Genomic DNA, 14022 nt, shown 5'->3' with positions numbered 1-14022 from the left:
CTCAGAAAAATATAAAACTGAGTATTTGACATTATCAGCAATGCTATATGCTTTATATTCTTTTATGCTTCAGAGGGAATTTTTTCCTTTTTGTGATTAAAAATAGAGAGAATAACTTCATAGTAGAGGCAGTATAATTCCTCCAATAAATAAAAGTTTGTGAAAGATACTTTAGAATTTTACATGTAAAGGGAAAATTACACATACTTATCACTGATCAATCCCTGGAAAGAAAAAATTTCTGGAACTTGATGCCCATATAGGTGGGAGTTTATAGTGCATATCTAAAATAATGATTGGCTGGTAATTGTTGTTGGTTTCAAGTTATAGACACCAACAGAGGAGGGAGAAATGACAATGTCATCCTAACACTGAGGATACAAGAGAAAAGGATCCCAACTGCTGCTATTAGCACCAGTCCAACCACTATTATCACAGTGCAGGAATTGTTGCTCAGCAGACCAAACACCTTCTGTTGGTCCATCAATTTGAGGTGATGGCATGTTTGTTGTCATCGTTCGACTAATCTTGTTCATAAGCAGCTCAGTGGCGCACGGATACGGATACGTTGAATCAAAACTTGGTTGGGTTGTCGCAGAAAGTGGCCATGCAGAAGTAGCAATTGTAGTACTAGAGGTAAACAAAGCAGCCTGAACGTAAATATGGTTCATCTGTGTGGCCCAGGAGACTTCATATGATGCTGGTTCACTAGGCCATTCCATGTTTGCTGTTGCTGTAGTTTGGCATGGTCGACTCCACTGAGCCGCCGCAACATGACCTGCCATCATGTCACCATGATCAAGATCTAAGACAAGGTCACCCTTACCTGATCCTGAACTACCAGGATCCTGAATAGCATTGACAGTTCCAACTCCGTGAGTAATAGAAGCTGTTGATGCCAGCTCTCTCTTAGAATTGTTTTTGTGGGAAATATTCGCAATCATGTCAGGCTGCACACTTGAAGAGCAATTAGCAGATGGAAGCACCCGCAATCCCTTGCCATCAAGCAGCTTGGCTTTGAGCACCGAGAATCCCTTCTGCTTCAGTTCCCGTCCCGCAAACGTCCTCAAACGAGAAAGGCTCAACTTCTGAAAGATTAGCCCGACCACCAGGCCCAGAATTTGGTGCAGGCTGAGGCAATTCAAAGTTTGTACGAGCATTAGCACCGCGTAATGCCCGAGCTGCATCATCATATGCTCTTGCAGCATCCTCAGCAGTATCAAAAGTTCCAAGCCAGAGCCGAACCTTTTGCAACGAGTCCTTAATCTCTGCCACCCATCTCCCAGATGGCCTCTGCACACCAACAAACCTGTGGTGTCCCCTTGTTGATGACTTCCTTCTGCCTCTTAAACCACCACTTGGTGCCCCCATATTTTCTTCACCTGCTACAAACTTGACCCTCTACTTAATCGAACCGTGCTAGGTCTAAGTAGCTAGTTTTTATAATGCTAAAACCATGCAGGTACCTGCTGATTCCCATATATGGACAAGTGAGAAAATGATAAGCTCAGCTAGACTGAATATTGCAGGCCATGTTGTTTACATCGAAACAAGAATAACATATTTGCAACATTACTGAATTCGTTGCTTTTAATAACTAGAACAATTCTTGCGAGGAACCATTATCCGACATGGTAGTATAATACACAGTAATTAAACTCTGCTTTGCGGGGTTGACTTAGTACCCGATCTCAGTTTTAAAAAAGCTAATTTAGATTTGACTAGTTGGTATTGTTGTTACTTTTCAAAGTGTTTTTTATTTGGAAATACATCAAAATAATATTTTTTTTATTTTTTAAAAATTATTTTTGACATCAGCACATCAAAATGATCTGAAAATATCAAAAAAAATATTAATTTGAAGTAAAGAAAAAAAAGTAAAAAAATTTTAAATAGTTTTGAAACTCGACCCGGCTTGGTAGGTCGATCCGGGGCTCGACTAATCCAGAGCTGGAACCAGACCGGGTTGAAAAAAATAGAAAAAAAAAATCCTGGTGTGACTCAACAAGATCAGGTCACACATTGAGTAGTTATTTATCAAAATAATATCATAAAAATTGCACTTTAAATTAAAATCTTAAGCCTTTTTGAGGCGTGTATAAAATAGTGGTAAAAATTATTTTAAAATTTTTTTTATTTAAAAATATATTAAAAAAATATTTTTTTATTTTTTAAATTTATTTTTTACACCAACACATCAAAATAATTTAAAAATAATAAAAAAATTAATATGAGAAAAAATTTAAAAAAACTCAAAAGTTCATGAAATAGTGGTTGCACCACCGCTCCAAACATACACTAAAATTCATTTTTGACATCAACATATTAAAACGATTTAAAAAAAATAATTCAAAAAAAAAATCAATTTTTTCAGAAATAAGGTTCGATCGCACTCCCAAATACAAATCACGTCTGACTTTTAGACTATGAGGATATTTAGCATTGAGATTCAATCTGTTTTTTTGTTAAAATTAGAATTTGTTTTTCTTTAAATTAATATTTTTAGTATTTGTTGATCGTTTTGATATAATAATATCAAAAATAAATTTTAAAATTTTTTAAAAATATTATTTTAATATATTTTCAAATAAAATATACTTTAAAACACAACTAATAGTTCGAAACCTCTCCACGGTATTGACAGCACTTTAACGCTATTCTCTGCCACAATTACAAAAAAGGTCCTGAATTCCTGATGCAGACTTAGAAACAACGCTAGTCTCTCTGTCTCTGCACTCTTTCACCCCTCCTTTTTATCCCTTTGTTTGTTTGCACAAAAATAATTTTTTAAAAAAATTAAATTTTATAAAAAAGCTAATTATTTTTTATATTTAATAATATCATAAAAAAATAAAAAAAATATTTTTCAATGCTTAACTATATCATAAAAAATAATCTGAAAAACTACTTACTAATATATATTTTTCTAATTTATTGAAAAAATAAAAACTAAATCTTACATATAAAAAGGTTGAAAAAAAATAAAATTAAAAAAAAACATCTAATTTCATAAATTATTTTAAATAAAATAATTATAATTAAAAAAATAAAGACTAAATCTAAAATTAAAAAAATTAAAAAAGGATGAAATTGAAAATAAAACTCAATTTAATAAATTATTTTAAATAAAATAAATAAAAATTAAAAAATAGAGATAAAATATGATAGATAAAAAATTTTAATAAAAAAAATAATAATAAAAAATAAAGATTAAAACTTATATAAAAATAAAATTTTTTAAAAATAAAATAAAAATAAAAAATATTCAAAATAAAATATATAGTAATGAAAAAATTAAAGATGGAGTTTGATATCATTAATAAATAACAATATATTTTTAAATTTTCATAAATCTTCAAAAAAAATATTTTTTATTAAAAATAAAATAAATTTTTATTTAACTAAAAAATATTTTTCTATAATTAATGTTTTTAATAATAAACAAATAATTTTTTTAAAAAAATAACATTAAAAAAAACTACTTTCATTAATGTTGCTCATGTAACTCAGCATAGCCCCTCTATCTGCAAGACAGGGAGAAAAAAAAAAAAAAAAGAGAGCCAAACACCACTCTATTTTACACACCCAAACCCTTCCTTTCCCTTCCCTGCCCTCCCCTCCCTCCTTCCTTCTCTATTTCAGATCCAAATTAATCCTCTAAGTTCCGTTACCACCTCCAGGTAACCAACCATTAAACCCTAACTAATTTTCTCTTAATCGCTATTATCTTTTCGATCTGTAATTTTGAATTTCTGTCGCAATCGCTCATTAATCGTAACATTATCGATTTCGATTATGTTCAGCATTCAGTTTTGATTCAGTGATTAGTAATGTAATTAGCGATGATTACGTTTGATTTTGTTTGAGTGCAGGAGGTAGAGGATTGGTCAATAAAAGGAAGGATGTTTGGCGCTAGCAATCGTAAGTTATTTTTTATGATTTTTAATTTTTTTTCTATAATGCTGAATTCGGATTTCTTTTGAGTTAGAGGAAAGAGGTGAAAAATAATGAAAGAAACATGAAATAGATACGGAATGGAAGTGAACTTAAAGCTGATTATAATTACAGTGCTGCCATTGCATATTTTTGTGATTTTTTGCGTCGCGAATAGATGGATGGATGATTGTTGACGTGCTATTTTCATAATTTTGGCTCATGTTCTGTTGGGAGTGTAATTTATTTGTCAGTGAGATTCCGTATGGGTAATGTGTGTGCTAAAGAGTTGAAATTTGTGTTTTGTAACAGCTTTTGGACAATCATCAAATAGTCCGTTTGGGACAACGCAGCCGGCTTTTGGTCAGACCAGTAATGCAAGTAATAATCCTTTTGCGCCGAAGCCATTTGGTAGTCCAACAACTCCTTTTGGTGCACAAACAGGGAGTTCTATATTTGGGGGCACTTCAACTGGAATGTTTGGCACACCCCAAACTTCTTCATTCTCTGCAACAAATGCTTTTGGTAGCTCAACGCCTGCTTTTGGAGCATCTAGTACCCCTGCTTTTGGAGCGTCTAGTACCCCTGCTTTTGGTGCTTCATCGTCATCAGCATTTGGTGGTAAGTTTTTATTTTTATTTCCTTTTCCACCGGTTATCTATTCCTGGGTTATGATTTTGCTATGTAGAAGTAAGATTGTTGTGCTTGTACAGTAAATGCATATGGATTGTTGACTAACTCAGAGATGTCGTAAACTTTTGTCTTGGAAGTCTTATAGCAGACAAGTTTTCAATTCCTTAGAAAAGCAAGTGTTCTAGGAGGTGATTTGGTTACACAGCATGTTGGTTATTTTTCTAAAATCTGAATGCTTGTTGTTGTTTGGCCCTAGTTTTTGAGCTCATTGTTTCATTATTGTTTGTTTTCTTCAATGAAATTGGTAGATGTTGAGATTTAATTAATTATGATACATAATGTTTACTATTTCATTTTTTACCTGTGCATTTGTTTTGACTACTCTCTGCTCTCTGTAGCAGACTTATACTCACTTGTTTTTCTTCTTAACTTGGTGATTTTTCTTGCCTTTGTGTTCTTCCTCATCAAGATTTTACTGGCTAACTTCATCTGCCTTCCCTACTAGCATCTGTATATCAAGACAAACACATGCATGTGCTCAAACACTCATGCATGCACACACTTTAAGTTTGTGTTAGTATCCTTTATCTGATTGGTTTTTTTTCCTGGTTTTACAAATGGACAGCACTTTCTCACTCTTTCTATATATTTATTTGCAGGTTCTTCTGTTTTTGGTCAGAAGCCTTTTGGAGGCTTTGGGTCTACTGCTCAAGCGAGTCCTTTTGGAAGCACAAATCAGCAGTCACAACCAGCTTTTGGGAATAGTTTATTCGGTTCCACACCTTTTGGTGCACCAACTCAGTCTGCATTTGGCGCTACAAGTACTCCAGCCTTTGGCGCTACAAACACTCCACCCTTTGGTTCCACAAACACCACTCAAGCCTTTGGCGCCACAAGCACCACTCCAGCCTTTGGCTCCACAAGCACCACTCCAGCCTTTGGCTCCACAAGCACCGCCCCAGCCTTTGGCGCCCCAAGCTCCGCCCCAGCCTTTGGCACCCCAAGCACCACCCCAGCCTTTGGCTCAACGGCGACTCCTGGTTTTGGTAGCACAGGAACTACATTTACCAGTTCCCCGTTGTTTGGAACTGGTGGAGCTTTTGGAACTTCCACCACTTCAGGTTTTGGAGCTTCAACTACCACACCTGCCTTTGGGGCACCGACTACTTCTGCTTTTGGGGCTACTTCATCACCATCCTTTACGTTTTCATCCAGTCCAGGTTTTGGCCAATCAGCTTCTGCTTTTGGGAGCAGCCCATTTGGAAGTACTACATCAACTTTTCCAGCCCAGACTTCTCCCTTTGGTGAGCCTTTTTAAGTTTATTGTTTTGCAATTTGCAACAAGACCTGTCTTGATAACGAGAGTTGTTTTTCTAGAGTAAAAGGAACTTGAATGGCTTACATTGCTTGACTTGTATTTTTATGATATGGTATGTAGGAGCCCAGAGTACAACATCACCATTTGGGAACAATGGCTTTGCCCAGTCAGGTTTTGGGGCGCAACGTCCTGGAAGTAGAGCATCACCATATGCAGAAACAGCTGAGGCAGAAGGTGGTGCACAGGCTGGGAAATTATTGTCGATATCAGCCATGACTGCATACAAAGATAAAAGCCATGAGGAGCTAAGGTGGGAGGACTATCAATTGGGAGACAAAGGTAATTTGTTTGTGGTTACGTTGGAAAGTTCTGGACATTTTTATTCTCATTGCTAATAACAATGAAAAACACACACCATGCATATTTTCTCCAACAACTAATGCTGTAATATTGAATTACAGGTGGACCGCTTCCTGCTGGTCAATCTCCTGGCGGGGGCGGATTTAATGTCTCAGCCTCACAGCCAAATCCTTTTGCTCCTCCAACTGGACTTGGTCAAACGTCTGCAAATATATTTTCTTCAACAACTACAAACCTGTTTGCTCCAAAAACTCAAACATCTACACCTTCATTCAACACAACCTCCTTTGGCCCTTCAACATCTTCCAATCTCTTTCAGTCATCAACAACACCTGCATTCTCAGCTGGTTCATCTCCGTCTCTTTTTGGATCAACAAGTACACCTAGTTTTAGTTCAACACCATCCTTGTTTAGTTCTACTGTAGGCCAAGGAACTGCTTCACCATTTGGTTCTAGTATGTTTAATAACACCCAACCATCTCTCTCATTCCCATCAACCACACCTTCACTGGGACAGGCTACTGCATTTTCACAGCCCAGTCCATTTGGACCAAGTACCACTAGTTCATTGTTCAGTAGCCCTTCCACTGGTGGCCTTTTCTCAAGCACCCCGTCTCTGATAACTCCAAATCTGGGGGGGTTTAATCAAATGACAGTAAGTAACAATTAATGTTGTCGAGTACTTTATCATCATATTTAATTTCTTCATTTTATGAGCAGAAATGATGGTATTGAGCATTATCAGTTTTAATACCTCCCAAGCAACTTAAATTCTCAGCTCCATCCCTCATTTATTTCAAGCTCTTTCTGCTTGTGTACATGGGTGGAAGTGGAATGAAAAACAAACATTCCAAATCAGAAATCCTTTTTGGCAATTTGTGTAGCTTGTTATGATTTGTATGCAGCATGTGCATATTTGCGAGTGATTTAAGTTCCAGTGTTGGCACATCTGGTAAACTTTTATGACTAACTATAACTTTATCTGTAGCCATCTCAACCAGCACCTTTTCAAATGTCTCAGCCAGCTCAGAATGCAGGTACTTTTGCCTCGAACTTTAGTCAGACACAAGCAGGTATCTTTGTTTTTCTTTTTCATCATTTAGTTTTTAAGCATTTAATTTATGGTGCTGACATTAGTTGTGTGCTATTTTTCAGCTGGTATGAGTGGCTTTGCTGGTGTATCAAACAATTTGGGGCAATTGTATGTTTTTGCTTCACTCTCTATAGTAGTTGTCTGTATGCATGTGGCAGTTGTATGTCTTTGCTTCACTTTCTATATTTAGCTGCTGTGTGCATGTTTGTTTGATTTTTCATATCATGTATGCTAAATGTACATGCTTAGGAGACGTGTTCTCCTTCCTGCTCTGCAATGCTTATGTTGTTTTTATTAAGACAGGCTTCCTGTCTGTTCTTAACATGTGCACTCAATGTGAATAGTGTTCTGTTACCCCTCTTTCTTATCGTTCGTGAAAAGATTCAAGCTACTGGGTAATTAATCAATTTATGATGCATATAACAATGTTTTTTTGTTTAACAGGTCTACCCCACAAAGTGCTGTTGCTATACAACCAGTTCCTGTTACAAATCCATTTGGAACACTTCCTGCAATGCCTCAAATGTCTATTGGTCGAGCTGGAACTACACCTTCAGTTCAATATGGGATTTCTTCTATGCCTGTAACTATAACCTGTTCTGAACTGAACTTGTTTACTATAGGGTGTTACATTGATTTTTGACTTTTTTTTTTGTTTTCATAATGTAAATCAGCTTTGCCTTATCTTTACTATTATTCTGTGTTATTGCCATTGATTCTTGTGTCTATAAAATGTAATTGGAGAAATAGCGGTGACTTTTGGCTCTTTATTTTCTATCAGGTCATTGAGAAACCCTCTCCTGTTAGAGTATCATCCTTATTGACTTCTCGGCACCTGTCACAGAGGAGGATTAGGTTGCCTGCGAGGAAATATTACCCTAAGCATGATGGTCCAAAGGTGATTAGATTTGCAAAATTTGTTCCTTAAAATGGCTATTGATTGCCTTGTCTATAACTGGATTTATGGAGAGGTTGCACATTGACTTGCTTCTTTGCTCAACTATTGCATTCAGGTTCCATTTTTCAGTGATGAAGAAGAAACGCCCAGTACACCAAAGGCGGATGCTCTTTTCATTCCGAGGGAAAACCCAAGAGCTCTGGTGATTCGTCCTATGGACCAGTGGCCTTCAAGGGCAAGTGCAGAGAAAGCATCTCCAGTGAATGCATCTGCACCAGTACATGAGAATGGTAAATTTCCAATCTAACAATGCTACCTCAGGTCTGCAATATTTTTGTAGTGTGTTGGCATATTCTGGCTAACTTTGATTGACACATGGAAGGGATAGGCAATGATGCCCCAGTTATTCCAATGCTCTAGGGCTTTACTTTCCTTTCATTCTGTGTCATCATATTATAGCGTCATTGTTGCTGTAATTTGTTTTTTTTAACAGTCCAAATTTAGCTTATTACCTTCTTTTATCCAGGAAAAATTTCAGAATCAGACTTTGCCAATCTCTCAAATGGTTACACTGCTGGTGATAAAAATAGTAAGATATTGTTACATTTGTAATATTCACCCTTTCTTCATTTGTGCTGAATGATTCCCGAAATTGACATGGCCAAAACTGCTGCTGCTAGTTTATGTTGAAGAGTTTGATCTTGCCCACTTAATAAGATCTTTTGGGAGGTTGCGTGGTATATTCAAACTTCTGACTGAACTTCATATGACAACCGATTTCATGACTTCCATCCGGTGAAGTCTACGCATCGAATGTCATTTTCTTCAATAGGCACACTTTTCCATGGAAACACAGCTGTTCTCCATTTGTTGCATGTTTAAATTTACCTTATGACACATACGTCTTGTGCATTATTTTAACCTCTCAAACCCAAATATATTCTTGGGGTTTGTGTAGTTTTTTTTTTATTAATTTCTGTAGCTTATTTCAAAAGGATTTTCTTTGGGTATGGCTTCTATTGTCCCTGAATGGATTTTTTTTTTTTTTGCTTGTGCTCATCACTATTTATTATGCAGAAAATTTGGCTGAAAATGGTGTAATCAAGGAGCAAGCCCCCCATGTCAAAGTCAACCAGAAACCTAATGGAGTCCATGAGGATCATTCAGCTCAGAAAGAAGAGTCCTACATGACACTCAGTGGTCACAGAGCTGGCGAGGCTGCAATTGTGTATGAGCATGGAGCAGATATTGAGGCACTAATGCCAAAACTGCGACGTTCTGACTATTTTACTGAGCCTCGTATCCAGGAACTGGCAGCCAAGGAGAGGGCTAAACCAGGTTTCTGCCGCCATGTTAAGGATTTTGTGGTTGGAAGGCATGGCTATGGAAGCATCAAGTTCTCGGGTGAAACAGATGTTCGACGGCTTGATCTTGAGTCCCTTGTTCAGTTTAATAACCGGGAGGTTATTGTGTACATGGATGATAGCAAGAAACCACCTGTTGGACAAGGTCTCAACAAGCCCGCTGAGGTAACACTTCTCAACATAAAATGCTTTGACAAAAAGACTGGACGTCAGTTCACAGAAGGACCAAAAATAGAAAAATACAAGGAGATGCTCAAAAGAAAGGCCGAAGACCAAGGCGCCGAATTTGTTTCATATGACCCTGTTAAAGGAGAGTGGAAGTTCAAGGTCAACCATTTCAGCAAGTACATGCTGGAGGAGGAAGAAGAGGATCGGGATGCGCAAGCTACCGCAGATTGTTGACAACTGCAGGCAGTCCCGAGGGAGTGATGCAAGGGTTTTTGTTTGTTTTCGAGGCGGCCTGGACTTGTATAGGATCTTTATCTAAGTTGTGATATATTAGCGCGAGTAATGTGGTTGTGTATCACTAGCTCTTGCTTCTTCCTTTCCTTGTCCAAGTTCTTACCCTTCATCTTTTCTGCTCATCGGGCATGTTGTTCTTTTAGTCTCACTGTTTCTGATCTTTGTAGGGGACAAAATGGAGGGATGGTCGATTTCCTTTTTCTAGTAAAATTGATTCCTTTATTGTGTTTGAAATTCCTATTCAAGTTTCTCTTCTTTGTGAAATCTCGTCTTTTACTAGTAGAAATCACAAATCCCACTCGTTGGTGATTTCATTTGTAATCTAACAAGGGGTGAGGATAGACATAACCCTAGGTATGGATTGCAGGCTGGTTTTCATAGGATTGAAACTTGGATCGGATTTCTTGTTGATTAGACAAGACATTAATTTAATTTTATAAAACATGGTTAACTCTAGGTTCCCTTTTAGGTTAATTCTTACATGATCATGAAAATAGTAATTAAGTTTCTACTAGTATCTCAAAAACGTGAACAAACTTGGAAGATTATAACAAAATCAAAATGGTATCATTATTCAAATTTCTTTTAAGCAAAAAATAAAAATTTAATTATATTATTTTTAATATAAAGCATATGCTAAATTTCCAAAATAATGGTTGTGTTTTTATGATGAAAAAGAATGATATTTTTTTTAAAAAAAATATCTCAATTCGATGACAGTGATAAATGTTATGGTAAGGTAGTACTAAGTGATGATATATCAATAACTAGAATTGATAATATTATAATGGTAATGATGAAAGTGATAATACAACTAATCATAATATATAATTTTTTTTAAAAAAAAATCAATTTAACCGTCATCATGATTATTTACTGAAAAAAAAAGCATTTCTTATATTATTTCAAAAACAAGTTTTTAAGATTTGAGGGATGCAACCATCCCTTATTACCATGATGATCTAGAACCAAGAAATTCTTTTTCAAGCCAATACTTATTTGGATTCTCACCTTCTATATCTCTCCTCTCATTCACTCAAAAAATATTTCCCAATACTTAACATACTCTCTATACACACTTCATCTCCAACAAATTCATGGCTTACAAGTGGTGGATACCTTAAAAAATAGTTAAACTGTTAATTCTCATTATTTTTATTAATTTTAAGTGATTTTTTCTCTCATTCTCTCTAATTCAATAGCTAAAATGTAAAGAAATTAAACTTTTGGATTAGAAGTGAAAATACAAAAACTATAAAGACCGTACAAGAAAAAAAGAATTCGATGTAAATGGATAAAAATCAATCACCTAAATTTTTCCAAAAACTAAAACAAAATTCATCAAACAGGCTTTTACAAAAATAAAGGAGCAAACAAGGGAAGGAAATGTGGGTTGGGCTGGGCTTCGGAAAGACCCATCCAGCAATTTCAAACTGGACCAAGCAAAAGGGCCTACATCACCATATCATATTTTAGGGTTTAGGCCCTAAAACACAAAAACTTTAGGGCATTTTTTTTAACACTCTACCCTGCTTTACTCTAAGCTGCCGCCCGCTGTTATATAATAAAAAAAAATTCTGGTTTTGTGGCCTTGGAGAGAAACAATAGTTCGAGAGGGCTGCCGCCGACGCCGAGAAATCATGAAGACAATCCTCTCTTCTGAAACGATGGATATCCCAGATGGGGTTAAGATCAAGATCAATGCTAGAATCATCGAAGTCGAAGGCCCAAGAGGGAAGCTTACAAGGAACTTCAAGCACTTGAATCTTGATTTTCAGTTGATCAAAGACGAGGAAGGGAAGAGAAAGCTCAAGATAGATGCCTGGTTTGCTTCAAGAAAGACCAGTGCTGCTATTAGGACAGCCCTTAGCCACGTTGAGAACTTGATCACTGGGGTTACCAAGGGCTACAGATACAAGATGAGGTTTGTGTATGCTCACTTTCCCATCAATGCCTCCATCACTAACAGCAGTACTGCCATCGAGATCAGGAACTTCCTTGGCGAGAAGAAGGTAATGATTTCTTACTACTTTCGAGAAACCAATTGTTCTTTAAGGCCGGTGTTAGTGTTTGATACGTTTTTCTTCGAAAACTTTTTAATTTTAGGTTTAGAAAGTGAAAAAAATCTTATTGTTCAACTGTTGATAATTTAGCTGGTAGCTGATGGTTTGTGAGATTATTCTATTGGTTATTTTTAAATGATGTTGCTATTGTATGACAAATATACAAATATACAAAGATTATTCTATTGTTTATTTATTGCTGATCTAATGCAATTTTGATCTGAGAAATAGTAAATGTATTGAAATATTGTTGTGAGATTAATCTAAAGGAAGAACATTCATTTGGTTTTGGTGTAGTTCTGTGTTGAATTTTTGTCAATGGATATGGATATGATATGAGTAGTTGTTGCCAGTCAGCAGTGTTATGAGTTTTGACCATGTAAAAAAAACCTGATGTTTACTTTTTGCGGATGATTTTTATTGGTGGATCAATTTGGTAATGCTGTTTGTGTTTGGTTTCTTAAGGTGAGAAAGGTTGACATGCTGGATGGTGTGTCTATTGTTCGGTCTGAAAAGGTCAAGGATGAACTCGTCCTAGATGGCAACGACATTGAACTTGTCTCCCGGTCTGCTGCTTTGATTAATCAGGTTCGTGTGTGCGATGATGCTTGCGTACCTGAATGTGCACTTCTGTATCTGAATTTATTCTTTTGTTCAAAAAACTTAGGTGCACCTTATTTTATATATGAATCATGCATGCCCAGCAGCTTCCATTTTTCTTCATTTGCTGAAAAGGTTTTTTTCTTTGAACAGAAATGTCACGTGAAGAACAAGGATATCCGCAAATTTCTTGATGGGATCTATGTGAGTGAGAAGGGAACTGTTTTTGAGGAAGAGTGAGTCAAGGAGTTTTAGTTTTGTTCATCTGGTAGTTCTCTTCGTGCTCTATTAATACCCTGGATGCTTAAGATGTTTCATCGATTTTGTCTGGAGTTTTCATTTTATAAAATTTTGATTGTTCTGCCTATGTTTTCAATATCTGATGTGCCATGGGATTGCTGTCTTGCTCTCTTTTTAGCTACCAGCACCGATGCTATTGTTACCAAATCTTGAACATTGCTAGATAGTTTGGAGTCATAAACCATGGAACGGAGTCCAAAACTATTGACAGGATAGGAGACGCAAAATGGAAGAAATTTCTGAAATAAAAAAGTTGACCTAGGAGGTTGAAATTGAAAAATAAAAACCAAGAGCCAAAAAAAAACGAGGCAATTGAGAAAATAACAAAAATGTCACATGAAAGCAGCTAAAGAAATTGAAAATTTTACTGACACGCCACTTTCTACTAATGAAGACACCAAACTAGAAGACGAAGTTACCAAGTAGCACTGGTTTTCTTGCTGTGCTCTTGAAATAAGGGGGGAGTAGATTTGTACATCATTGACAATATTTATCTTTGCTGCATGAGAGTGGATGCTTTAGATTTATGAAATTATTCATGTGAAGAATCTACGTAGAGGATCATTGCTTTCTTTTTTCCCTCATAATTGTTCATGCAAAGGACCTGAATCGAATAAAAGCGACGCCTCAACCCTAAAGATAAAATCAAACATTTTCATGAGGGTAGTGGTGGTCACGTATGCTTTTCAAAACAGTGAGCATTCACAGAGAGATTACCATCCAACGAGGGTCAAATACAGAGGCCAAAGCAGCTTTCTCAAATAGAGGGTCAAAAAAGCAATCTCAAATGCTTTTCAAAAACAGAGAGCACCCGTAGAGAGACATTACCGTCCAAGAGGGCCAAAGAAGCATATCTCAAATGCTTTCCAAAACTTTGAGCAGAGACATTGCCATCCAAAGAGGGTCAAAGAAGCAATCTCAACTGCACAGTAGTAATGGCCCTGCTATCCAAATCAAACAATTCCAGAGCACGCACTTGTTTGTCAGTATAATTATTA

General features: G+C 36.3%; 2 protein-coding genes across 4 annotated transcripts; both read left to right on the top strand.

Moving 5' to 3' along the window:
• The first annotated feature begins 3521 nt into the window (after positions 1 to 3521).
• Positions 3522 to 10295, top strand: LOC7455018 (nuclear pore complex protein NUP98A). Of its 3 annotated transcripts, none has more exons than XM_024581141.2 (13): positions 3522 to 3680; positions 3873 to 3921; positions 4246 to 4554; positions 5226 to 5870; positions 6005 to 6223; positions 6346 to 6899; positions 7233 to 7317; positions 7400 to 7445; positions 7782 to 7920; positions 8119 to 8235; positions 8351 to 8525; positions 8762 to 8824; positions 9313 to 10295. In XM_024581141.2, the coding sequence occupies exons 2-13, from the start codon at positions 3903 to 3905 to the stop codon at positions 9999 to 10001; spliced, it is 3060 nt and encodes a 1019-aa protein (XP_024436909.2). In that variant the 5' UTR covers positions 3522 to 3680; positions 3873 to 3902; the 3' UTR covers positions 10002 to 10295. The 3 variants fall into 3 exon arrangements, with proteins under 3 accessions (XP_024436909.2, XP_002317654.2, XP_024436910.1); XM_002317618.4 differs by having other exon boundaries at positions 3531 to 3680; positions 7233 to 7281; XM_024581142.2 differs by lacking the exon at positions 8762 to 8824 and having other exon boundaries at positions 3531 to 3680.
• A 1275-nt stretch (positions 10296 to 11570) lies between these two features.
• Positions 11571 to 13091, top strand: LOC7455017 (60S ribosomal protein L9). The gene is made up of 3 exons (XM_002317617.4): positions 11571 to 12073; positions 12590 to 12712; positions 12878 to 13091. The coding sequence occupies exons 1-3, from the start codon at positions 11702 to 11704 to the stop codon at positions 12962 to 12964; spliced, it is 582 nt and encodes a 193-aa protein (XP_002317653.1). The 5' UTR covers positions 11571 to 11701; the 3' UTR covers positions 12965 to 13091.
• The last annotated feature ends 931 nt before the right edge of the window (positions 13092 to 14022 follow it).

The sequence above is a fragment of the Populus trichocarpa genome, chromosome 11 (genome assembly GCF_000002775.5).
Source record: "Populus trichocarpa isolate Nisqually-1 chromosome 11, P.trichocarpa_v4.1, whole genome shotgun sequence".
NCBI lineage: Eukaryota > Viridiplantae > Streptophyta > Magnoliopsida > Malpighiales > Salicaceae > Populus > Populus trichocarpa.
Note: the sequence above shows the minus strand (reverse complement) of the source record. Positions and strands in the feature narration are given on the sequence as shown.

What these genes read in the sequence shown, in the direction of transcription:
- LOC7455018 (XM_024581141.2), top strand. An exon ending in ATGGGATTTCTTCTATGCCT is followed by an intron (nt 7,921 to 8,118) that starts GTAACTATAACC and finishes ATTTTCTATCAG; the next exon opens with GTCATTGAGAAACCCTCTCC. An exon ending in CACTGCTGGTGATAAAAATA is followed by an intron (nt 8,825 to 9,312) that starts GTAAGATATTGT and finishes TTTATTATGCAG; the next exon opens with AAAATTTGGCTGAAAATGGT.
- LOC7455017 (XM_002317617.4), top strand. Translation starts at nt 11,702, where the DNA reads ATGAAGACAATCCTCTCTTCTGAAACGATGGATATCCCAGATGGGGTT. An exon ending in ACTTCCTTGGCGAGAAGAAG is followed by an intron (nt 12,074 to 12,589) that starts GTAATGATTTCT and finishes TGGTTTCTTAAG; the next exon opens with GTGAGAAAGGTTGACATGCT. An exon ending in CTGCTGCTTTGATTAATCAG is followed by an intron (nt 12,713 to 12,877) that starts GTTCGTGTGTGC and finishes TTCTTTGAACAG; the next exon opens with AAATGTCACGTGAAGAACAA.